The 27,769-nt window shown below is 36.8% G+C and overlaps 1 protein-coding gene across 3 annotated transcripts in view; it reads left to right on the top strand.

Annotated features, from left to right (window-relative positions):
- Window positions 1–18,836, top strand: part of LOC131426972 (discoidin domain-containing receptor tyrosine kinase B) — a 702,887-nt gene extending 684,051 nt beyond the window's left edge. For 2 of the 3 annotated variants that reach the window (XM_058589807.1, XM_058589806.1), the window contains one exon: window positions 16,287–18,836. In XM_058589807.1, the coding sequence (XP_058445790.1) occupies window positions 16,287–16,442 (156 nt within the window). In that variant the 3' untranslated portion in view covers window positions 16,443–18,836. The remainder of the gene's footprint in view (window positions 1–16,286) is intronic. The other variant, XM_058589808.1, reaches the window with a different exon arrangement.
- The last annotated feature ends 8,933 nt before the right edge of the window (window positions 18,837–27,769 follow it).

The raw sequence follows: 27,769 nt of genomic DNA on the forward strand, positions 1-27,769 counted from the left end.
ACGTCATAATTCGATTTACGTAGTCCCGATTATTATGTAAATGGAGGTTTGGGTGTAATCGGTCGGCTACAATGAAGTTGCTTATTTTCCTCAGTGTTGCTCGGAACCTTGAGGGCTGTAGCTGTTTATCGAAACGAGATACGCGTATACGTGGCACTTTGATACAATCTCTCTAGGTCTTTTGCGCTGACTAAACATCGGGACAGCTCCGTTAAGATGGGGGTGAAAATATACAAACAGATAAAAAAAATGTTGATGATTTTTATAGGGCTGAAAAGTCATCACTTGTGGCTTAACACCCAACTGAAACAGTTTAATTTCAATTCATATTGCATTAAATAATACAGTTATATAAATGTTGATTATTTCCAAAAGGTATAAAGCAGATGTTTGAAAATAACGCCAGTCTGCACCTGAGAGAGAACCTAGCTTATTCTAGCCAGAGAGGGCAATTATGTCGGTAAATGAGAATGCTTCTCAGAGTGGGATTTTGATTGCTAGAATCTTTTTACGAAGAAATCGTCCAAAAAGATGATTGGGCCCGATAACAGAAATTGGGTCTACCAAGATGACAATGACTAGTAGCATCGAAGCCGCATTTGTCGCGATTACAAGAATGATAAATGTATCGCCACCTTGAGCTGACATTCCCAGTGACTCGACGCAATCCGTTTTCGGAAATATCCGGTCTACCGTAAAGTGCAAACTTGCAGGAAAGTCCGTTTGGAGCGGGTATCTTTTCCATCAAGCTACACAGAAAATTTTTTTGAAAGAATAAAATCGTAGAAATAAAATTAATTCCAGCGAAAATTATTTCGCTGAAATCCGTTCCGCTAAGAGCCATCTCGCCGAAAGCGAACGGACATTTCGCCGAATGACGTCTAGTCGGAAGGTTTTTTTTACTGAATTTTATTTCGTAAAACGGGTCATTTCGCTGAATCATACAAATATCCTAATGCTGTATTGAAATTGATTTGATATAAAAAAAATTACCGAATTAAAATATTTCCTCCATACTTTTTGTTTGGAAAGAGCGCTCTCTTGATTAATTTTGATTCATAATCATTAGAAGAGAGTTTCTAGAAGAGCCAGTTGACTCGCTTTGGTATATCTACCAAACAAATTTTGCTAGATTTTTTCGACAACTGAGCGCAAGTCATGAAATCGACGTGAACATTTCATAAGGTCACATAAACCAATGAGAGTTTCTCTTTGTTGAATTAGTTTAATTTTCACGCTTACGTACAAAATATTCGTGTAAAGTGAACGATAATATTTCCAGGAAGTCGAAAGAGAAAGTGAACAAAAACAAATCTGTCAATGGCTTTTAAGCCCTTTTGAAATGTTGACGTCGAAATGACTGACCAATGCAGCTTCGTCTCATCGTTTTCAGGTCCGGTGAAGCATATTAATCCCAGATGGGTAATTTTTCGTACCGGGGGGAACGACCCACCGTTTCGAAGTATTATTGTACAAGTAAAAATTATATTTATCCTTTAAAAGGGAAAGGTCGATTTTTGATTAAAATTTTGTTTCGGTCAACTTTGCATGAGACGCGAAAATTAGAAATCTGAAGTGTTCTTGGACCAAAGTCTTGAAACAAAATTGCGCATTTAAAGATCGAATACGACCTAAAACTACTGTGGGGCTGTTCGAGTTGTTGACGTAGGACTACATAACTAGTTTCAAAATCACTGATGGAAGGTGCTGAGCTCGTTCATCCAGTAATGCCTTGGTATTACATTTCTATTGGCATTCTCGCCAGATTTTTCTCGCTTCGTCAGACACTCTAACTAACCAGATCTTTTGCCAAATTTTCCCAGATTTTGTCAGATGTCCCAATTCTGTATGGGTTTTGGCCTCTATACGATAGGTGGTAGTATCTTTTTTTTTGCTCGCTTAAAATGAAGCCCGGTCAAAATTTCCTTGCATATAGTAGATCCAGACAAGTCCAGATAAATTTTTGAATCAGAGACAGATTTTTGAAAAAATAAACTGGCAACTCTGGTCACCAGTGTTTTTCAATGCAAAACGCCATGAGAATCCTTTTAGGTCGGGACTTGAACATCCGACAACTGGCTTGTAAGACCAGCGCCCTATGCATTGAACCGCCAACCCATGATCGAAACCATTGAGAATTTCCTCGAATACGAACAAACAGCTGATTTTCGATCAAAATATGTCTCGTGCGTATCGAGCGGCGCACGAAACAAATCACATAACACATAGTTCAGAGTCCCGGGACTGGCCCAAAGATGACATTTGTGATGTCAAACAAAGCTTATTCTTCGAAAGTAGTAACCTTCAGATGACATGTGTTAAATTTTTACGTCAATCGTACCACAAACACTAAGCCTACCGATATATAAGTTACTTTTACGTTAGCTACGTTATTTTTTAATTTACGAAAACGGAAAGTCTAGCATTCAGCAATGAGTTGAGAAGTGTTACTCGCACTCGGATTCATTGAAAACACAGATTTCTGTCACCCGGAAAAAAAAATTAGGCAAGTTTTGATAATCGTAATGAACGCAAAATCAAAGCTCGTGAGATTTTATTTATTTATTTATTTATTTTTAGTACCAACAGGTTACATTTATCCAAATGATACATATTGCACGTTAGCGTAAACTAATCTATCATGCTATCTTCTGTAAATATCTATAATTTAACCCTCAATTCATAAGGAAGGCTGGCTGGCGAAAAATCTTGAAAATAAGTTTTTTACAGTGCTGCGGGACAAATGAAATTCGAATACATTTGAACAAACGTTGAATGATCGACACATACTAGCAAATGGTTCATTAAATCCATAGTTTGTTCTAGCACGAGGGATTCTGAAGAAAGAGTTTAACCGCAAGTTACGACGATGGATATTGATGCTTAGCTGTGGAAGAAGATCCACACAATCAATTCGGGATTGGATCAAATCCGCAATAAAAATGGCTTTGGAAGTATCTCGACGAACTGATAACAAATCAAGGTTCATGAGTTTACAACGATTTTCGTAGCTTGGAAGGTTGGCTGCATCTCTCCATGGCAGACGACGCAAAGCAAAACGGACGAATTTCCGCTGAACAGCTTCTATTCGCAGCTTATCGGTTTGATAATATGCTGCCCAAACAACGACAGCGTACTCAAGGGTAGAGCGGCCTAAAGTGCAATAAAGCGATTTCAGGCAATATACGTTGTTGAAGTTTTTTGAAATGCGGAACATAAGCCCTAGCATCTTAGAAGCTTTAGATATAGTATACTCAATATGATCTTTGAAATTGAGCTTAGAATCTAATAACACTCCTAAATCCTTGATTGATGAAACTCGTTCTAAGACCGCTGTCGAAATAGTCATACGTGATCGTGTTTCGTTTGCGAGAGAATGAGATGACGGAACATTTTGAGGCGTTTAGTACCATCCTGTTAACATTGCACCAGTTATAGAATACATCTATCTGAGTTTGTAAGAAAGCGGGATCTTCAGAATCCTTGATGAGATGGAACAATTTGAAATCATCGGCAAATGATAGCTTCATGCATTCAAGCGAAAAATTCAAGTCGTTGAGGTATAATAAGAATATGAACGGTCCCAGATGGCTTCCTTGTGGAACTCCGGAGCTCGCAATGAATGGTGAAGTGACGTTGTCTGCTATTTTCACAGTTATATTTCGACCTGTCAGATATGATTCAAGCCATTTAAGGAACCGCTGAACCCAAGCCTTTCGAGTTTGGCAACTGCAATCTGGTGATTAATTTTGTCAAAAGCAGCCAAGAAATCAGTGTAAATGGCATCGACTTGATGATGCGCTTGCATAGATCGAATGATGTATGATGTGTACAACACAAGATTCGTGGACGTAGACCGTTTAGGCAAGAAACCATGTTGTGTATCAAATATATAGCTAGAGCAGTGATGAGTGATGAAGTTCAGTAATATTATTTCAAATAGTTTCGATACAGCACATAGGGCTGCAATTCCTCGATAATATGAAATAATAGTTTTGTCACCTTTCTTATATACAGGGAAAATGTAAGAGTTCTTCCATGAAGCAGGAAAAAATCCGCGTTTAAGAGAGAGATTGAACATTAGAGTCATTGGCATCAGAAGACTTCTTGAACATTTCTTCAGAACGAAAGACGGTATACCATCAGGTCCAGCGTTAGTAGATGGTTTAAGTTTAAGACATTTCTTGATTCGTCAAAGTTTCAGCGGAGAAAATACTGCTCAAATGTTTGGAAAAGAAGTGACAAATATCGACGGGGGTTGATGCTTCATGTTCCCCAAAGGACATGTGATTAGGTAATCCAGATTCCTTTCTTTGATCATTAAGATGACTCCAAAAGCGTTTGGGATTTGATTTGAGGCTATTGTGAATCCTGCGTTGATAGTTGTAATACAGCGCCTTATTTAATCTCTTGTACCGGTTATTGACAAATATGTAATGTGATCTTAGTTGTAGAGAAGGGTTCCTTTGGAACTTTTTTAATGAACATCTTTTAGCACTTTTATATCGCTTTAGGAGCGGGTGTGCTGAGATGGTTATCACATCAACAGAATATGCTTTTTCGATCTTAGACGATAATCTGGGCATCAAAATGATCTTTTCCAAATGGGTGCCATGTTCGCTCACAATAGAACAAAAGCAACAACGCATCAACGATCCAGAGAGCTGTTCGGCACTGTTTAGTAGTAATAGAAAAGATTTCTTGCGTTGCCATGAAACAATGAACGCAACATGGATCCAACATTTTTCGGTGGAGTCATATCCGCATTCAGGCGGAGAAAGTCATCCGAAAACGAAACAGGTAGCTGCGACAATCATGGCGTCAGTTCTTTGATGCTCGAGTATAATTAACATCGACTATTTTAAAAAGGAAAGTACCATCAAAAGTGATTATAATATTGAATTACTGATGCATTTGAAGAGCAAAATCGAACAAACAGCCTCATATGAAAAGGAAAAAAATATCTTTAACCAAGACAATTCACCGTGTCACAAGTCGATGAAAACAATGGCCAAATTGAATGAATTGGGCACCGATTTGTTTCCTCACCCACCATATTCTCAATAACCGAACCTCCAGCAACTACTTGTCCTTTACTGATCTGAAAAAGATACTCCCGAGAATTATTGGCTCGAATGAGAGTGATCTTCTTAAATGCGAGCGCGCTCATTGAAAAGCAGAAATCTTCTGGAAACCGTGAACTTCAGTATACGAATCTGTCGTATCTGTTAGCGGAAACCATGACAATGGTTTGAAGAACAGATAAAATTAGACATGGTTCGTTATTAATTGAAGTTTCTATATCTATATTATATCAATATCTATGCATTTCCAAGCAGTATGTATAATGATATCAAAAATCAGGTAAAAATGGTTGAGTACGGTTTCATTTGCATTGATGAGACGCTTAATCTTGACTCCTCTACTAGACGGTGAATGTTAAGTTACTAAACGACTTCTGCTTGCTCAAATGAGCCTTGTCACGTCTGACCTTACTGTTGTATATCTTCAAATCCAGACTTTACCTTGAGTACTAGCATTCTATAATTTTGATTTCATTTATTATTTCGAGTTACAATAAAAATATTCTTGGGGTACGGATATAGCGTGATGGGTGAGTCGATGCCTTTCACGCTGCCCACCTGGGTTCGATTCCCAACCCCGCACATAGGGTCAGAAAACTTTTCTGGCCCGAAGAGGTGAATGACAACAATGTTAAAACCTCTATAATCGAAAAAAAAATTCTTATTTGTATAAACAATACAAATATTACCATTGTGTTTCGCTTGAAACTGCAGGTGGGTAATTACCCACCTTTGGAATTTTCGGGTGGGTAGTACTATCCACCGTACCCACCTCTTTCACCGGCCCTGATCGTTTTTATTTGTGTGCTGTCCTAAGTCAAACTAAGTGTTTGTATGTTGTCCTAAGTCCTAACTAAATTAAGTCAAGGAAACCTAGCTTTGAGAAGACCGGGAAGACGAAGCGGTTATAGGTTTGTCTACAAAAACGATGTCGCCTCAGCGGCCTTGTACCGCCCTGCTTCATTGACTTCGGATATATGGTTGCGCCACATTCTTTATCTATGAGGCATAAACAAAATAATTTCGATTACGGGCCGAAACCTGATTTTTTGAAAAATTAACATTGTAATGTGTTTGGTTCGGTTCTATTTGTCGATCGTTTTATATTACTCAACATTTTAACCCATTGGAGTTGGGAAGAACATTCATTTGCATCTAGTTTGGTCAAAACCGGACGAGCCATCCTTGAGATTCACGTCTCTTTATTTTGCACACACATACAGTTCGTCGAGCTGAATCGATTGACATGAAAGAGGTAAAACAAGGTAGAAACAATAACTGCAGAAATTGGACCTGTCTTTCGCAAGGCGAAAATCGTTTAACCAGACAAAAAAAAATTGAATGCAACATGTGAAATATTTCAACATAACTTCTTTCAACAATATCATCTATATCAACTATTCAAAACATTATTTTACCATGTGGATCTGAACCAATTCTAAAAGCTCATCATATCACTTTCCACTCCCACAGCACATATGCCTATCATCGAACATAGCGCGTTCTTCCGCTCTCGTTTCCACCTTCTACAAACACTATGATACGATTCGACTAACCAGGATTATCAGCTCAGCACGAGGAGTAATAAATATTAAATTACGCTATGAATAATGATAATCTCGTACTACTCTACCATTAGAGAGGGAAAACTATTACCGCGTTTCTCCACAATAGCCTTCTGTTCTCATACCAAGTGAACTTAATCAAGGGATTAACCGCGCACCCCCCCTCGTGCGATGTCACAATTAGTTTGCATTTACGGGCCACGCCGCAAACCGCACGCCGACCGATTGCCTAAAGCCCGGTGGTTATATTTAGACTTACCGACATTTGTAACGAGATAATTAGCTCGGTGAAATAGTTTAAAATGAAAATTGAAAGTTTTTAAAGCACCTCTCGAATTGGACCGAAGGGAAATCAAAGGACCTTAATCTTCGCTTCCCGTCACATTGTCATGAATAGTGAAGTAGCTTGTCTACTCTTCGTTAAACTACCAATTATCACCCGGTTCCGGATCCGGATCCGGTAGATCACGCCGGCGATGAGGCTCAACTGGCTCGTCTGCTGCATCAATGACGGATTTCTTGCCTATCGGGCCGTGCTCTTCTCCGGCAAGGGTATGGGCCCGGGCGGCGGTCATGAATTATTAAATACCAATTTACATAAATTAAGCACAGTTTAATTTTGGAAAATAATTGCTTCTAGAGAAATTTTACACTAAAAACACTTCACGTCGATATTGACAGACAGTTCATTGGCTTCAGAGTGGGTTTTCTAGTAACGTATCAGGAGTGTAAAAGAAATTTCTGTCGCTTTCAAAGAAAATATAGTTAACAATTCAAAATGTGAACTTCCCAAAGCAGTATGGAAAAGAAATAGCATTGATTTTGTTCAAAGAAGCTCTTAAGCCATCTGCAAGCTAGTCATTCTATTTTTACATCTTGCTTAGATGTCATGATAACCAATTTGCCGAAAATATTTCTAAGACGTCATTCGACGTCCAATGCACCAGACGACAACGAGGAGCTCGGTGTGTTCGACTTCTCACCCCGGGCAGCTAGATATCGGTGGCTAAATTTGAATTTCGATCATTTGCTACGACCGCTTGTCACATTCACCATGACGACTTTTCTTCTTGCTAACGAGCATCGAATTTTCGCCTGAATGAAAATGAAGTATCCTTGAGACAGCTTCTCAGCACTCACTCTCGGCACCGCTTGAAACAGCACCTAGAAGGGTCCGTACTTAAGACGGTACGGGAGTACAAAAGAATCAGACAACGGGTGGAATTTAAACGAGACACTCTACCCAAATGTCCCATCGGGGACCCACCAGGAAGTACTCCCGTTTCCGAATGATGTGCTCAGAAAAGTGCCGGCTCTCGTTTTCAGACCAAAGTGAAATGTGTCCTGTACAATTTGGTGAGCCTAAATTTGACTCTTTCCGTTCTTTTTTTTCCACACTGAACTACGAAAGTACCATGAAGCGAACGGTTGATTGTCGACTGGCGAAAAGTGAAAAAGAAAATTCACACTTTCCGTTTTTTTTCTGTTGCCTTTCTGAAATCCACTTCAAAAGTCCGACCGTTCGATCCACTTAAATTGAACTAACGTTATCGATTGGATCGGAAAGCTGTCTGTCTAGTCTAGTGCCTAGGGATTAGTAGTGAGACTTTTTAGTGCCATTAACTGCGGTAGAGAAAAACTCATTGGATTTAAAGGTTCTTGTGAGGAAGCCTGCACTGAACAGTCGTCTCGAGTGGTGACATAAAAAAAATTAAACGGTGCAAATCTGCATTGATTTATTTGCGTTTAAGCGGTAATTTTTACTACAGCTTCAACAAAAAAACCATGCACTGTAAAAGTATAAGCTTCAACCCTCGAACGCCATTTAAATTCAATGGAGATGTCGAGCACAACATCAGCTGTAATTTGATCAAAACCGCATTACTAAAATTACCAACAAACAATCGCCCGCATCGATGCTCAAAACCGAGCACTGCCTGAAATAAAAATGTTGCTCGATGTGGGTCTGACGTTTTCGGCTGGAACGCGTACCTCAACATCGAACAGACGGATGGTGGAAAAGGATCAGTCGGAGGTAATGCAATTTGGCGAATTTCTTCCTTACCTGTTTTCTAGGTAAGAAATATTCGATTTACGAAACGTAATAAACACTGAACAGGGTGAAATTATATCCGGCCCACGTAAATATCCTCTCGATGCAACAGAGAAGCAGCTTGGCTGCTACAAAAAAAGAGGGAACTCACTCAAAATAAATTGAATTTGAATTTGATACACCTTTGCTACCTCATTTATTGGTTTTCCATAATGGTTTCCCGAAAATTAACAGTAAATTGAATTTCTCCACTCTGCTAGTATCTCAATCAAAAATTATACGGTATTTTTTTTATTCAAACGTTAATATAAATATTGCTACTTTGTACACGTTGTTACAATTGACAGGCTACTGTGGTTTACCAAAAATTACTAAAACGTTAAATCAGCATTTGCCTTCTGTGCTTGCATCCGTTTGATAATGGATTAGATTTGTTCCAAGACCAGTAAAAACTGGAAGTTCTCCAGAGTAAATTCTGATAATCGTTAGTGTAATCGCTTTCGTCCCCTTTTAAAACAAGCAAATGTAGACTACATATAAATGATTTAAAATGTTACTTAGATACTACGCATTATTTCTATGACAAAACGGAGATTTAATTTGATTTTTGGACATAGTAAGGTCAAGATTTTCGCAGTAGTAATTATGGTGGCACATTATTCGATTGACTAGACTATATTTTGCACAATTTGTTCTAGTGTGTGTCTCTGAAAATAATTTTCTAGTTCTCATTTGACTGATTGGCGTATTGGCATATAATTTATTTGCGCTAATAATAAAGATTGAATGCGTTGAGAAATAATGTCACTGATAAAATAAAGTATTGCAAGATCGCGGCGGTCTTCAAGTGTTAGTATATTGATGAGCATACAGCGTGATTCATGTGATAGTGGAGGAAATGCTGTCCAGTTTAATTTACGAAATGCATATAAAAGAAATTGTTTTTGGATCAAGTCATTGCGTTCTAGGTGCGTAATACTGTATGGATTCCAAATTAGAATGCAACATTCCAAAATGGGTTTGACATATGTACTATGTAATAATTTAATTGTATGTGGGTCCTGAAAGTTATAATTGAAGCGTTTAGTAAAGCGAGCTTAGAGTCTAAGACTACGCCTAAATCTCGTACCATTGTACGTTTTTATAAAAGTTAATTTCCTAGATGCATGTCTATAGGTAGAGTTTTTCCTACTGACATTGAGCTTGAGTACACTTTTGAGTCATTGATATTTCTAATTTCCATGAAGAACTTTTATTTGAGATATTTGAATATGAAATAGATGTCGTTTTTATTTTGGCGAAAAAAATAGTTGATTTTCTGCCTTTAGTTAATTTTTTTTTAGATAACTGAAACAAATCTTACTTTTGCTAATTCAGATTTTTTTATTTCTCATTCCCTTAATAATGATAAAATATTAGTTAAAATAACTGATTTTTTAGTTGATTTATCAATTCCATTTCCATTCAATTATATTTTGAATTGAATTTGAAAAATAAAATGTTGTTCTCAACCAACATGAATGGTTGAATTGATTTCTGCAATCTGCAGCTGTATGGCACGCTGTCACCGTAAAAAACACTGTATTTACTACTAACCACTAGATGGCACACTACCACCGAAAAAAAATTTTGCACTCGCGGTTGTCTTTTTTATATTGGCATTTGACATAATTACGGTAACGACGTCCCGTGTATTTACGGAAAAAACGTGTTTAATCCACCTAGCAGTGAGATGATACATTTTTTTCATCAATCCGCATGAGTTTTTTGCATGAATATTATTTGGTGTTTTAGTTCTCATGACAATATTTTAATGACCGTCGTTTTAAGCGGCAATTTGTGATTTTAATCACTCAATACCCTGTAATGTCGAAGCTGCAAATCGCATCGAATTTGAATCTAAACGTGTGACAATCGATTGAACATTCCATGAGATGTCGAAGAAAGTTTCAGTTTAGAGTTTACGGTTATTTACGGTACTTCCAGAGCCGGTATTCAGAAACCAGCATAATCCAAAACGATTCGTATGGCCAAAAAATGAATATGACGAAATTGCAATAGTTTTCAGTCCAACTTTGAAGCTTTTTAGAATTGTCATCTTCTATATCGGATTGAATTTTAAAAACTCATCACCCTGTAATTCCAGAATCGGAAATCAGGGACCATGAATCCTTTAATTTGAATTTTTGTTTTGAAATTCAATTTTTTGAGAAAACGATTGTATACTGCAACCGGAATTCAAAATCAGTGTAGCCGAAGTTAGTTAAATTCACCTGAGGAGTTATATAGTTCACATTTGATTGAAAATGTTCAATAATCAGTGCAGACTGACTAAAAAGCAAGATGTTTAATAGAATCTTAAGGACCTTCATTTGAATCTTAGATGGTTCCTAGATTTCATTTGAATCTTAGATCGGTTCAACCATCTTTGAGAAAAATGAGTTACACTATTTTAATTTCGTATCGTAAGCATATCATCCTGTAGTTCGAGAACCAGAAGTCGGATCCAGGTGTAATTCAGGAACCTTGTTTGGAAGCACTTCTCGTATGAATCTGAGTTTGTAGAAAATGGTTGAGTCATCGCCGAGAAAAAAGAGTGAAATTATTTTCCACACAAGCATTTACTGATCTCGACGATTTGATTCGAATGGTATATGGGTGTTATGTTCTTCCAGCATTCAGTACTGTTAGTAGTTTCAATCAATATAATTGTGCAATTGTTTTTAACTCGAAAATGCTGCCATCTTGGCCATCATCTGATTTACATATGTCGCATTCGAACGGTTATGTTGCCAAAAATGAACCATGCTAAAATCGGCCCGAGGCAAAAAGTCATTAAAAAAGATGCTATACACAGTATTTTTGGTACTTTGGAAACAATCGTATGTAACTGTATAAAAAATCGTGTTTCACGTTGCTCCCAAGCATTGCATTATCATATAGCGCTCAAAATTCCTACTACTGGAATAAGGGGAAAAGTCGCTTACACAAAAATGTCGATATCTTCGTTAAAAATGGACAGATTTTAAAGATCTATGGCTTGTTGGATAGCTACTACCGTATGGAATCTAAGTCTAAAACATATTTTGTTTTCAAGGTCAATTGTGACAGATATTGGAAGAAAACTGAAAATTTTGACATAAAACTTCGTATAACTCAAAAAGCAAACATCCGATCTCAAAACAATTCAATAGCGTTCAGAATGACGGGAAGACCTTTCATTTGCGACTAGTTTGATCAAAATCGGTCCAGCCATCTCTGAGATCTCGACCTCTTTGTTGACAACACACACACACACACACACACACACACACACACACACACACACACACACACACACACACACACACACACACACACACACACACACACACACACACACACACACACACACACACACACACACACACACACACACACACACACACACACACACACACACACACACACACACACACACACACGCACATTTGCTCAGTTCGTGGAACTGAATCGATTGGTATATGACACTCGGCTCTCCGGGCCTCGAAAATTTTTTCTAAAGTTTGAGCGAATTCTATACCTATTTTTTATATTATATTTATAAAAAAGGTAAAACGAAACATAAGCTTCTTTTCCTTAAAATTTTTCTTCTAAATCACTGTTTTCTTCATTTGAATCTGCGAAATCGACTCTCTCACTGAAAACTTAGAGCACTCGGGAAGCAAAAACCGAATAGAAGTAGCACTGCGGACGACGTAGCCCGAGCGAAACATACCATGAAATAAAAAGAAGCCAGAGAAGAGTAACCGCCTACTACGAGTGTTCTACAGAAACTATGAAATTACAACCAGTTGCAATATAGTTTACGGCATTTTTACATATCGGTTTAGGAATTTGAATATGGATGCAAAAAATATCAAAACAATTTGAAAACAGTTTTAATAGGACAATCTTTTTTGATGTGGAACACATCTTTATTAGGGGTGCAAATCACAAACTACACGTAGAAATGTGGTCAGGTTTTAAGCACTTACAGCTCAGTCTGTTTTGTATCTATTATTAATACTATGTCATCATTTGATAGGAAATATTTCTACGTATTGATTTGAATGTTCATAGCCATGTATTTTGAATTGTATATCGTTGAAATGTTGATTAATAGCTAGCAGTGTCCTATTTTGTCTGCAAAAAATCTCCAGCATACCAGATTTCCCTGCCATAGACGACGGTTTTGAAGGAGTAAGCGATGTATCAAAGAGAGAGCATCGCTCTGATTGGTCAATCGATGCAAAAGCGAAGCTGTTGGAAGCACGCGAATCTATAAATAGAAGCGAAATTAAAGCTAACGTTTCAGTCCTATTCCTAGCATGCTAGAGGTAGGTTGTTGCTAGACAGCAAGACAAAAACGTGCCATAAAACGATTTGAAGCTTTAAGGGCTGATGCCAGTTGTTAGCGTAAAACCGTGTTGCTCGCTGTGCGTATTACATTTCTCTTCATGCTCTCACGTAAATGTGTAAAATGACTCTCGATGTGGCCGGGTGGCCAAGAAAGTTTTGATATTTTCGGTTACAAGTTTGACTACATCACATAAAATCCAATAAAGCTACCGCTTGTTTGGCAGCCTTGATGAGCCGATTTTATTTCTCTCTCATGTTTCGTTACGTTACCAGGGAACTAAAATGGCGCCGACATAGAAATCGACTTACCTCCACAAAAATAACTTTCACTTAATTTTCATCGCGACAACATATATGTTTTTATGCACTAATCGCATCTAAACTAAATTATCTTGACATTGTCAGGATAGATTTTTGATCCATGCTTTTGAAGGCGAGATATTCAATGAACAAGTTGAAAGTTGCCGTTTTCAGCTATGCAACTCTTCCTTCAGAAAAAAAGATTTTCCCGACCGCTAAAGTCAAACAATCATTCTAAAATTTTCACTGAATAATCAATTCCATGTTATGTCGTTTCCCCATGAGAAATTGACAACTACCTCTGGATAAATTTTGAGTGCTCAAGATTAATTTCTAATTAATATTAGATGAACTCGATTGATAATGAGAAATAGTTTATTGCTTCAACCGAAATCGCAGAATGGTAGAGAAACTTAACGCTAAAAAACTGCTTGCATAAAAAACCTGAACACAAGCTTGGCGAAGAGAAGCTTAATTATCGAAATCGCAAGTATGTACAAAGATATAATTGCATATATTTGGGATAATGGTGTAATTTCGTCGGTCATAAAAAAATGCAAATCAAGACAAATGATGTTCGGTGTTGGTTCGGATTGATTGAACTTTTTGATTGTAGATCATTAGAAAATTTTGGTTGCCTTGTTCCACATCAACGGCTCGAACAACCCCATGGGGCTGATCCTTGAAGTTTTTAGCTTTTTAATGAATTGTTTTGATTTGACACTTCTCATGAGTGTTTGGCCCTGGAAACTTGTTAATAAAACCAAATTTATGTTTTGTTTCTTTACGCTGTCTTTTAGTAGTGATGGTGTCAGATGGATAGAGCCAAATTTTCTGATTTTAGTCACAAAATTAGTTGCCAATGAGAATTTCGTATTGGATTGAAATCTTGCTGGTTTATGTCCAGGATATTCGCCAACTAAACACATTCTTTAAAAACAAGAGTTTTTTTCTGCAAAGTGAATTCTGAATTTCAACTAATTTAATAGTAATGTTGGAAATTTTTTTGTTAAAATCAACTAATTCCGAAACAGTAATACGAATAAGAGGCAGATCTAATAAAATATTGTCATTCACATTTCTTGGAGATGGCTGAACCGATTTTCACAAACTTAGCATTCCAATGAAAAGTCTAATGGTCCCATACAAAATTCATGAATTTAATTTGGATCCGACTTCCAATTCCAGAATTACAAAGTGGAATCCAAAATGTGAAAATAATGTCTCTCACTTTTCTCGGAGATGACTGAACCAATTAAGAATATCCTAATTTTCATTTGGATCAAACCGCTGGTTCTAGAGGTAGGGTGCTTAGTGTAAAAGTGTCAATTTCAAGAATATTTTTTTCATAAGCTAGCTTTTTAAAATGACTGATAAAGTTCTCTATTTTGCAGATCATGATAGTCTGTAACCAAATAAAGGTTGAATAGTCCCATTAATGATTCGCTGAATTTTATCCAAGTACGACTACCGGTACATTTTTTTTCCAAAATCCAAATTGTAAAAAAAATTGTAGGTCATATTAGTTTATGATTTAATTAACCGAATGTCGCTATGCCGATATCCAGTTTTTGATTCCAGAATTACCTACAATAGTAATCAATTGTGATAAAATGGAGCTCCCTTTACTCTCTCACATATGATTGAATAGATTTTCACTACCTTAAATTCAAATGTAGTCAGTGTTGGTGATTGCCGAAAATTTGACAGAAGCTGCTCGATATTTATCAATGTTGTATACAACATTTTCAATCTGGTAGAAGATGCTACAAGAACTCGAGTTACTCAATATATGAACCGAGAGAGAATTTTTCTACATTTCTTCGCTCCACTTCATACTCTAAGTATTTCACGGCCCTTAAAAAATTACAGTCTGATAATGATTGGTGCTGTGTGGAATTTACTAAGAGAGAATCGCAAGTTGACAACTATCGCAGAAAATCGAATCGATGATTCGACTTGATAATTCTCATACTAGGTTGCAATATTTCAAAACCCTTGTGTGGAGCATTGACATACATTTTCATAGACACAACTCATACAAAGGTTATATGCACATAGTTAGAATAAGCGGCAATAGTAAAATGATTCAATCGTAACTGCCCGTATAAAATCGGAACGCGAAACGAGAATAAGCGACCGTTTGTTGCTTCAGAGAGAATCCCCACAGCAGCGTGCTAACTCGTGATGCTCAGACGAGGGTCATCGAGAGAAATTCGCTCTCGCACTGGTGTCTATCCTATGTTAAATGAACCATGTCGGTTTTTTGTTACTGCGATGTTATCCGTCTCTCTGATTGAATCGTGTGAAGAGTTGCTAGTGAGCGTTCTTTGATATGATAAAAGCCATCCTATGTAATATATACATGTAGTAGTATTATGCAACCGAAATCTTCAAAACATTTTTAAATTGAAGTATTCTAATGAATTTCTGATATAATATATAGGAGAAAATGAATAATATGAGAAAGGTAATTTTGAATGAGGGTTTGAAACTTTAGATGAGAGTTATATATAGTCATTTAGGTTTTGGTACCGGTTTGTGCTAAAGAGCACATGACTGTTTTCAATTGTTTTATGACCAATAGATAGCTGAAATATGCTTATTTAATCGCAGAGAGTTTCAAAAATAGTCGACATAAAATGAATTTTCTGTGATTATTTTTGCGTACATTTTTTCGACTAAAATTCTTATATTAATTCCTTGATCTCAAAGTCCATGTAGAAGCTATCGTCAATCGATTTGGGTTTTACATCAGTACTCTAGAAACTAGAAGCAATATTAATCCTAGCCGTTCCAGAATATTCCAAAATTTCATTTTAACCACTGTTTTTAACTCGACAGTATTTTTAACTATATTCGATAAAATGACTGATCGTTGCCTTCTAAAATTCTTTCTTACAGCTCCTGCTACCGATTCCGGTTGGATGCCCGCGAGAAATCTACGACTTGATGTGCGAGTGCTGGCAACGCAACGAAAACAGCCGACCGAACTTCCGAGAGATCCACCTGTTCCTGCAGCGGAAAAATCTCGGGTACAAACCAACAGCTTCTTTCTAATCCATGAAAACAAACTAGTCCCCAATGTGCATCATCGTTACTTTTGTTGGTATTCGTCGTGTATTTAAGTTGAACCTACTATGATTTCCCATACACTAGAATTCGATTTATACTTATGTATACCTATACTTAGTTTATATCATACGTTATCATACGTTTCAGTATAAACATTCTTAAACATCTGTTCAATTTTGGTTCACGTTAGTCCACCGTTTCGATTTTGTTTAGTAGCGTACAAACCTCCAACTAATATCGCCTCCAAAATTCTCTTCGGCTTTTATAGTGAATACTTTCATCACATCTAAGACGAATCGAATCAGAGCATGCGGAAATTGTACGAATTTATGAACTCAATAAATTGTTATAGCACTCAAAATTTCAAAATCATAGAGAATAAACATTCACTCAAACCAAGCAAGCGTCGCCGCCAGGAATAACAGGACACCGAAACGGCACAAAGTGGGATCATGTGAGTCGGCACAATTCTCTGTAGCTATAAAATGCGGAACAATCAAGATTATGAGACTAAAGGAAACGAACCCGGTATCGAAGACACTGAAGCGAGCGAAAGTGTGCAAAGTTTATGCGAAAATACAACGTAATTGTGATCCCATTCTAGGTGTAAAACAGTAAATTAAATCACAATCTTCGTAAGGCGATGATAAGTCGTTATTGGAAGGAAAACATGCACGCGTAGGAATTTCCATTCGGTTATTGGAAGCAATGATTAATTGTACAATTAGCAAACAGTGTTCAATTTTTGTTTTGATCAAAGAAGTGACTGGTTTTTGTGCAATGTGTGAAAATTGCAAACTTATAATATAAAATCTGTTCCATAAAAATCGGAGTAACTGATAAAGATGAAATTTAGACCTCTTGTAGTTATTCAAACAGCACTGTTTGTATTTTTACTTAATCAAGCCACCGAATACCGAATTCAAAAGCATATTAGGCAAAGATCTATTGAAAAACAGGGATCATTCGTGTGCGTGTGCAGCACTGTAAATACTAAATCCAATCAAGCGGTTATTCGGTTGCTGACAGAATTGCATTGAGAAGGATCGAATTAAACGAAAATCAATATCATTACTAGTTGAACATTATAATTGAATAGATAAAAAAAAATGGCAAAAGTTAAATCGGCCTTCGATCATCGTACGGGACATTATATGAACCCACACAGAGCAAGCGTGGCGAATTGACAAAATATTCAATAATCATGATTGTACACATTTTTAATCATTAACCCGAGCGCACTTTCCGGATTATGGATCGTAAGTAGGCAAACAATCTGATTATCTTTTTTCTTCAATGCATAAATTAAAGGTCGAGCTTAATTTGAATTATCGCATGTTTTCGATACAAGTTTCAATATTTTTTGTTTTCAGCCTTATTTATCATTTTGCCACTTGAATCAAAAAGTCTGCCCCTCCACTACCAACCCCACTACTCACTCCGCTAACGCTCACGCACACGAACACACAACAGAACCCCGAGAACAGTATCAGAAGCGAACACAGCCTACTCGATTATTTTACGATACACCGAATCCCATTACGGGGTTGTGCGTTGCGTTGGCCATGTTCGCCTCTGAAAACAATATTTAGAGGAAAGAATAAAAGAATCCCAGTAAATGAGCCTATCAATGTTCCACCTGCGTCCCGCACCCATCGCAGCTGGTTATAAAATCATTCGATAGCTAACTAATTGATTATCAATGTACCCGAAAAAAAAAACGCAGTAATTCCATGAACAAAAGCCCGATACAAAAATAAGCGACTCGAAATGCTTTCTGTTATTTTCATCTAGAAAATAAAATACTTGAAATGTAGATTCGTTTCATTTAGGTAGCAATTCCTTTCGAATACCAGATTTGTTTTTACTCCCAACTGTAAATTCTAATGGGCGTAGTCGGAAAACATTTCCATTGACGTTCAGTTGTCAATGATTATGGTTTTCTATGTAGCAGACCACGGCCACTGAAGGAATGGTCCACACAATTTGGTGTAGGTTTCAAATGGCAGGACCTGTTCCCACAGAACTTCTAGCTATAAAGCAAAATGAAAGTAAAATTTTAATGAAAATAAACATGAAACAGAAGGTATTATGTATCATACAGCGTATTTATACTTTATTCGATAAGTAGAATGTATTATAGGTTTTCTTTTCTGTACATAGCATTAAATACACAAAAACAAATAGTAACTAATGCATAAGTAGTAGAAGAGCGAGTACTGAAATCAGAAAAAAATATCATTTTAACAGTAAATATTGCTAAGGAGTAATTCTTTTCTAATCGAAATTACCAACCCAGAAAAAATGGATCAATCAATAAAATACGAGATGTAAATGCATTTATCATTCGTACGAATGACTATTGAGTAAAACATACAACTGCGTTTTCTTTTCTTCTTGCCTCAATCACTGTCCGAACTCTTTCACACAACTATTACATTAGAAGATGATTTTATTTTTACAAGTCACATTCCTCTTCATAATTTCACACCAACAGCTACTCTAATACCGGAAATATATGACGACAACATTAAATTCGCAGATTGAACAGATATAACACTTGTGGTTTGATTTTCAGTTTTTCGGAAGGTGAAGTACACGTCAGTATTTGTGGCATCACGATTTAAATTGGACCCAACAACATTTACTGTCCTTCGTTACTCGTTTCTGTTCAAGTTTCTATTTAATCGGTTGGTTCATTATTTCTCATGCTTAATGTCATGCAGATCAAAAAATGTTGAAGTAACTTCAATCAAAGCGACATTAGAAATGTTTTATTGGCATGGCGACAAATTCCGAGAATATAAAATTTTTTGTTCTATAGCTTGTTTTTTAGTTTTATTTCCTTAAACTCTTCAAGTACTTTCTTAATCATCTAAATAAGCCATTGAACCAACGATATAAAGGGACATTCGAAAATTATTGTGACAATTTAGATCTGTTATAGTTTTCAAATAGAGCTAAATTTTTACAGAATTCCATCACGTTGATTGAAAGCTCCAACGCAAGAGCCCATAAGGGATGGGCGGTTCGAAGCGCCTCTACCGGAGAATCACTACTTGGTGATTGCTGTTTAAAACAACCGTTAAATTTCTTACACACATTAAAATCTCTACTTGGATGTCTGCTCTCTATGGGAAAAATGTCCAGCATTTGCACGAGTTTCAAGTACTTGCATAGAGCCAAAGCGGACCAAGACAACAGTTTTTCATCGCGCTGTCTTGTGAATTCACAGTTTTGTAAATCTTCTCTCTAGTCACGAACAGTTCACTTCGATTGCCACAAGCAAACTCAACACGAAAACTTCCTCTATTCGAAACAATCATCCATAGCATTTTTAGCCATATAATATTCTTGTATTCGCCAAGTTCGAACGGATTGTGATATTTCGAACGAAATATCACTAAAAACTGCACAACTAAGCAGATCCAATCGACACACTTCAAAGAAAATTCGGCTAAACTCGATATGAGTATGAAAAATGCTACGTGTGACGAAAGGGAAGCAAAATTATTAACCTTAGTAATTATAAGACGAATATATTAGTCAAGAAAGATGACAGATCGAAACAAAGGATGATTTTTTAAGAGTTATAGGATTTGATCTTCAAAACAAACAAAACAAAAAATAGAAAATTAGTTAAATCTTTATTAGAATCGATGGAAAGATCAATATAATTAAATGTTTGAAGACGATTTCATGCAGATGTTGGCCGCGGCTTCGGTTTGGATGGCCCAAAGTCCAATTTTGGCACACTCTCACCAACATATCGGACGGTATTTCACGAATAATGTCACCGGTTCATGATCCACACCAAACAGTGACATTTTTGGTATGCATTGATAGCTCTTGCAATGCTTCTGGTTGGTCTTCACTCCAGATGCGGCAAATTTACTTGTTGACGTATCCTTTCAACTAGAAATGAACTTCGTCGCTGAACACAAGTAGATCTTCCTCAAACTTTGAAAGTGTCCATTCATTATTAATATATAGAACAAACTGAACAAGTTTGGCAATGTTACAAGACACGCTTCATATGTTTCTCAGCACGGAGTACTAATTTATGTACATTGTCCAATATTTATAACTCCAAAGCAGTAAATGTTCCTTAATTTAACAGAAAATCTTTTTGTCATGAGCAAGGTTGAGTTTATCACTAATCTGCTTGTCGAGAAACACTTGCTAAGGAATCATAAAATGCTTCAAATTGAATATACACATTTTTTTTCAAACGCTATAATCATCGAAGTCATTTTCATTGACATTTTTAAGCATCACGAACTGATTTCAACGAAACAAATGGTTGATTTTGCAATGCGATTTTTGTATTGCTTTCTGCTGTTTCCGGAATTTAACAACATTCAAAACAATACATTTTTCAACTACTTGCATTTATGCAAATTAATAACCATATTAATTGAACATAAAGGCGGGTGGGTAATGTCAGAGACATAACCTTATGACGTGAATATGAATAAAACTGACATGCTTGAACATAGATAATCGTACGTACTAGTTGATTGATTGTGTGAATTTAGCAAACTTTCAATGTTTCACTTGCATAGTTTTAAAGATATAAGGCGGAACACCTGAGAGCAATAAATTACTAGGTTGTGTAGGGGGCAAGACCGATTGCGATGACATTGAAAATTTTCAATTCCATTAAAAAAAGCCATTTAAATTAGAAAATACGCAACAAATCGTTTGTGGATATCAAGAATTTTTATATTTAAGTAATGAAATAACAGGCCATTATTTAAAAAACTTACTGGTCAATATATATCGCGACTTGAAAGAATATATATCTTGAATTTTAGGAACTCTCAAACTATAAATCATTAATATGAACTCGCCAAGCGTGGACAAAATTTTTCCTTCAAAAATTCACGAAAAATAGTAAAATATGATTCACTTAGAATCAAGAGTTTTAAACATAATCGAAACGAAACGAAAGAAATCAATAATATATTCCACCCCTGTTTCCCGCAATCATAAACCGAAGCTACTCCAACTACTCTTATTTTCTGGAACCTGAGAATATCGGTTAAAACTAAGTAGCCCTAAGCAGTAGTAGATTCGATAGACAACTGATCGTTTTGTTTTTTTATTCTACGAGTGCATAAACTGCTTCACAAGCAACAGCTCAGCCCCGAAACGGACATGTGAGAAGAGGTAAGGGAGAGTGTTCGGTTACCGGCACCCTTCTATTTTAAGCTTATAACTCTGACTAAGTGCAGATTATGCGGACATATATACATCAATGAAAAGCTAAAGTCCCTAGCTAAAATCTGATTAAGAAACTAAGTTCATTCATTTGATTGAAAAAACTTTATTATCAATTTTGTAAAGTTATCAATTTTGACCATTTCAAAAAAGGTGTTCGGTTACCGACACCCCAAGAAATTTCGCTTAAAATGGAAAAAATATAAGTAAAGACCCCAATTATTCAAAGAAAAAACGGAATTTATTCTTTTTGGATGTGTTTTGGATAAAAGTCTTTATTGCCTGATGGTGACTTCGCCTCGGCTCTCTTGGCCGATGACCTGGATGGTGGCGCCTTTGGTGTTGATTTGGCCGGTTTTCCACTGGCTTCGCGGTATTGAATACGTTACTGCAGTAGAATTTATTGACTTTTTATCTAGTAAGCAACGTTTAATGGCATTATTCAGTGTATTGAAGTTCATTTTCCTTGACTTTGATGATTTGTTTTGGGTCACCATTGCGAACAGAACCAGAGAACCAAAGTTTTTACTTATATGACGGATGTATTGAAGCGGTCAATTTGTCCACGTGTTGCATATCACCAGAAATGCCAGCTAAACAATAAGTTTTTCCAGCAAAAACAATTAAAATTAAAGTACAAGCGTCTGTTTGCTTTAGTATTCGGCACAAAAAGAACGTGCTGCTGTTACACACACATGACATTTGTCGGAATGATTCTATCTGCTTTCTGTCAAAAGTTACAGTGGAGTGCCGGCAACCGAGCACCTTCCCCTACGCATCCCAAGTAGCAATTAAAACTTGTTCAAATAGGCATGTTTCACAATTGCTACAGGACGGTTATTCATGTTAGATCTGTTCGACAAATGATTTTACAGGTTTTTGTAACAAATGTAAAAATCATTCATATTACTGAAACCAAATCAAAAACCTAAATAGATTGCTCAAAGCACAAACTTAGGATAACCTCTAACTAAAAAGATTAAGTTCCACATCGGTTTATTTTAATGATTCTACAATAAGTTCACTTGAGCAGTTTCATTTTCGGTTTCTACTTAACAAATATTACTTCTATAAAGCATATCAAACAAGAAACTTGTTGCACATTATAAAAGCAAACTGCGCTTTTTCAATCGCACAATCGTTGCGAGAAGAGTGAAGAAATACAATTATAAAACAATGTTTGCTACTTGGGATTAGCACAAACTTTTGGTTTATGCAAAATGAAGTATTGACATCATGCCAAAGATTTTGGTCTGTAACACAGAATGAACAATTTCGTTAATTATGGAACATTTTGATTGTAATTTCAATGGCTAATGGCTAATGGGTGTTTCCATGTGTTGGTTTTGCACGATACGCTTTGTGCGATGAATCGTTCAATTCTTTTGGTTGGAATTTTATACGCCTTACTTTGGCACAGAATTTCACCTTAATGCTTGTTCATATCAAACATATGAGAAAATTTCATGTTTGAGTTATCTGTGGCTATCTCATACTACTGAAAATTTTATAATGAGTCGTTGATAATATTTGCGATGGAATGGAAAGAGATATACACGATTAAGTTCTTCTCATTCTTGTATAGACTGAATTTTAGAAAGGTGGCCCATAATAAAGTATCCAAGTCAAAAAAATTTGTTGTTGAATCAACTATCGCAAAAATCAAAAGCTGCGATATCGCAGTTCTATGATCGAAACGTTTTCCGTGTAGTGCTCCTTAAAGGCTTTACCTGGAAATAAATAATATATATATACGATTCTTTCACGAATTAATTCGATTTATTCACGAAATATCAAACACTGTTTCCTTCATCCAATTTATATATTTTCCAGCTTCACGAAAAATGGCGAAGAGGTGCTTTGCACATTTGACTAATGACATAAGATGCCTCCGGATTTCGCCGAAATTTCAGTAACAGTAACCTTGAACTGATTATTATTTTAATGTATATATAATGCTATATATTAAATCATTGTATGGTTTGTTCAATAAAAATATTTTTTTTGCATATATCGGTTTTAACCTTTTCTGTCTTTTCACCGGGGAATAAAGTTCTGCAAATTCGTACGTGATATTTAAGTGATGTAATCGATGGTCCGTTATCGGACACGATGCAAAATGAATCGGTTGCCACAAAAGATATTTTTGATTGTGTTGATATATTTCTCACGAAATCAAGTAACGACGGCTGGCCTGATGCTCAGTAGGGAATCTGTTTGTGCACCTACCATCGCCTGCCGCTGCTAAATACGTTAAAAGGTGCTAACGGTTGCAATAAAAAATAAACTTTTTCGGATGGTGATAAACTAAAGCTAAGACAGATAATTGCTTTCATTAAATTTCTCATGGAAGGTTTTTTTTTTAATTTTATATGCAAATAAAAATTGTACGCCCATGCAAAAGACCTTCCAACAGTTAACCGGAACATTCGCCATGGCGGACGAAATCATGCGTGTTAGCAAGTTTTTGAGTTTTTTCTTCGTTTTATTCATTAATTTCTCCTGAGTATTCGCGACAAGATTGTTGGAGTAGATCTTGGCCCAGAAATTCTCGATGGAACGCAGATGGGGGACGTTGAGCGGATTTGCCAACTTGGGTATCACATCGATATTCAGTCGCTCCATCTCCTCCAACGGTCGCTTCGATTGGCGGGCCGATGCTAAATCCAGCCAGAACACCACGTATTCGCCCTTATGGTATTTCTTGATGAACGATGCAACTTACGATAGGCATTTCGTAGTATAAATTTCTTCATTCACGGCCAATCCGGAGCGAAAGAAGAGCGGCTTTGACATTCCATTCGCGCTGATTGTTAGCCACAGCAGAATCTTCTTGGGGAATTTGGTGTGTGAACTGAACTTCACCTCGGAGCTCACTTCCTTCGTGGAGGAAATAAATAGTGAGATAGCTCTCGTCGTCCATCATCGCCGTCACGTCGCGATTCGCCGGGAAAATCTAGTTGACCATCTTGTTCAGCCGCTGCCGCTGCGTCATTGCCTGCAGCTCCGAAACCAGTGGACGCGACTTCATGACATGTAAGTTCATGTTCTCCATGAACTTTTTCACTGTTTGGCCGGTTGCAACGACCTTTCGGTCAAGCACAAGTCGCGATATAGCCACTTTTCTCTCGGTCTTCCTCTTCAGCTTCCTTTGGAGCTTCTTGTCGCTCAAAGTTCCGCACGAGGTTTGTTTTCGACTCGGTGGAGTACCGTTTTTTGAACGCACATACTTCTGAACGAAGTTGTGTCATTGTTTTTATAATCATGATTAGAATTTGACTGATAAAGCTGTCACATTTTTTTAACTGACTCATGGGCTACTATGATTGATGCTGCATGGGTCAGTGCGGATGAAGGTAAACCCATGACAAGTCTGCATTTTTTAAAAGCAAACGTTATTAGTGTTTCTACTTTAGCCTCCAATGTTTTTTTTAAATACAGACACTACGTTTGCCTTGAAACTTTTGGGATACACGCATGCCGTCCAATTTGAATCCCCAATGTCACGATTTTTGATGTGGGTGTTTAGAATTGGTTTATTTCTTTTTTCTACTTCGAATCTAGAGCACCTTTCGACAACTGTCACCACTAAAACGCATGCACTTTCTAGAAAAATTTTTGTTAAAACATTCTAAACCTGACCGCCATAAAAATCGCGATTCAATTAATTTTGTTGGGTGAATCATGTTTTTGTCATCCATGAAAAAAATCAAAAGAATTGTAAATTATTTGATAATGTTATATTTGTTCAATCTCGATCTTGAGTAGTGCTACTTTCATTGAAAATTACCTATAATTTCAAAATTTAAACTCAGAAGTTCAGTCTCCTCGGAAAGATCAGGTAAGTTCAATTTTTCCATACATAACCTCTCATAGCAACTGTCACACCTAAAGTGCACCGGTTAAAAATACGTGTAGGATAATACGACTAGTCCTAAGCATAGGTACCTACATTCATTGATTAATTGTTAAGTAAGTAAGTAAGTGAGCGAAAAATGTCTTCCTGCTGTAACCTTTTCTAATTTATTTTTGTATATTACAATGAACAACGCACTAAACTGTTAAATTCAATCCCCTAAAGCTTCACCCCAGATGATAAAGCATCATTAACCTGAACTATTTAACATATTGTCCTCGTCGTTACGCTCCGGTTGAGATCAATCTTACTTGCCTTCAACGTGTGTGCGTGTGTCAATCCCACCTGATCCCACACTGCTCTGCATAACTTGAGAAAGATATGAATAATTTGGACAATAAGCGAAAGAAAGTGAGATAGAGAGAGAGAGGGTGTGTGTGAAGGTATAGAATGGTGGTGAACTTAACCCTTTTGTTGAAGAAGGTTTGATAGAAACCGGTGACACCTTGGTTATAGCGCGATTGGGTTTGACAAAGAGCAGATTGAACGGTAGCATGAATGGACCATTGTGAAGATATAACCCATATCAAATTCATGTTCCGAAGTTTAAAGCTGTTTGAGGAATCGTATTTATGTAATTTTCCACCAGTCAATGAAGCGAACGATTAAAATCAGACAAAAACACTGAAACGAAATATTCAATTTCCTCGCAAATATTTAAAAAAATAGTTGAGGCACATTACAAGCATCGGTACGGGAAAATCTCTTCGGGCACCACGACGATCCAAAACTGACGATTCGGAAAATCCCTACTGGCATTGTAATAATAATGAAAAAAAACTAGCACTCAAAAACACATTATAGCTGCGCCATACACAGCCCAAGAATTTCCTCTTCTGCCTCGAGAGCACACACAAATTCCTGCTCCGACGACCCGGCCAATAGCGGAGTGAAATTTAATCTGCATTTTTATTTCATGCTGGAATTCACTAAATTTTTCTTGCATAAATAACTTCATGAGAGAATCTTTTGCGCGGAGCATTTTCTTTCCGGTCAATTTTTCTGCCTCGATGCCTTTGGCTATTCAGCTTCGTTGTTTTGTACTACAAACAGGCATTTCCGTGCCTCCTCAGGACAACTATTCCCGCGCACCTACACCTCGGAATATGTTGCATTTCATAATTTTTTCCACCGGCGTTCTTCTTTCGCTAGCGGACGAACCACCATAGGAACTGAACTTCAACCGGGTAACTGAGCAAAGTCAGTAGCACAACTCGTGGAAAACTGCATAACAACCTTATTTAAACTTGCCACGAAAAGAAATGTAAGAAAATTATCAAACAACCCACGGGGTGCAGTTGGGTTCAAAGTGTTGCTAAAAAAATGCCCTTCAAACAAAAAAGCAGCTGTATTGCCATGCATTTCAAAATGACGTAACATTTTGAAGAAAAAAAAAATCACAAACCTAGCGATTATTTACAGTTTTACAATCCGATCCACCCTTTTTGCATCAATCGATAGTAAGTGAAACGAAGCCATTCGCCTAGCAAAGTAGCAGATAAATACTGTTTCACTGTGAACAAGACTATGCAGGAAAGTAAGAAGAACGAAATTAAAGAATAAACTTTTTAATTAATGACATTATACTTTAGCATGCACAACTGACTAACAAACACCGACCCCGAGGAAGACTCCCACAAAAGTTGTCCTTGTCTTTGATTCGAATGCAAATAGTTTACAGTTTCTTTTGTCCTGACAGAGCACTGCTTGCCTCGGTTGATAGTCGCTCAGCTTGATGGCAGTATCTATCATGACTGTGTCACAGGTGCTATCTGTCTAACAGCAACTACTACTACAAATGATAAGTAGTAAATTCTTTACTTCACAGAAAGCCATTGCAATGCGACCAATCCATTCCAAAGTATTCACATAACCTCATTTTTAAAGCGCTGAGATACAAAAATCTATGAAATGTTAGCAAGCAAAGTGAATCAATGTGAACAAGCCAGAGTGTTGTGAGTTGACTTAGAAATCGATCATTTCACAATACCTCAAAGCAGAGGAATTATGCTACTTTTTTATGTCAGTTTTAAATTTGGTACTACAACTGTTCGAAAAAAATACAACTGAAACGTTTTGCTGGGGGTACGTTTTTGAAATATTATTTATTGAATTATAATTTAATTTCACATAGTTGAGATTTGAACCAGATGTTCAGTCACAAGACAAAATT

Source organism: Malaya genurostris, chromosome 2 (assembly GCF_030247185.1).
Source record: "Malaya genurostris strain Urasoe2022 chromosome 2, Malgen_1.1, whole genome shotgun sequence".
In the NCBI taxonomy this organism is placed as follows: Eukaryota; Metazoa; Arthropoda; class Insecta; order Diptera; family Culicidae; genus Malaya; species Malaya genurostris.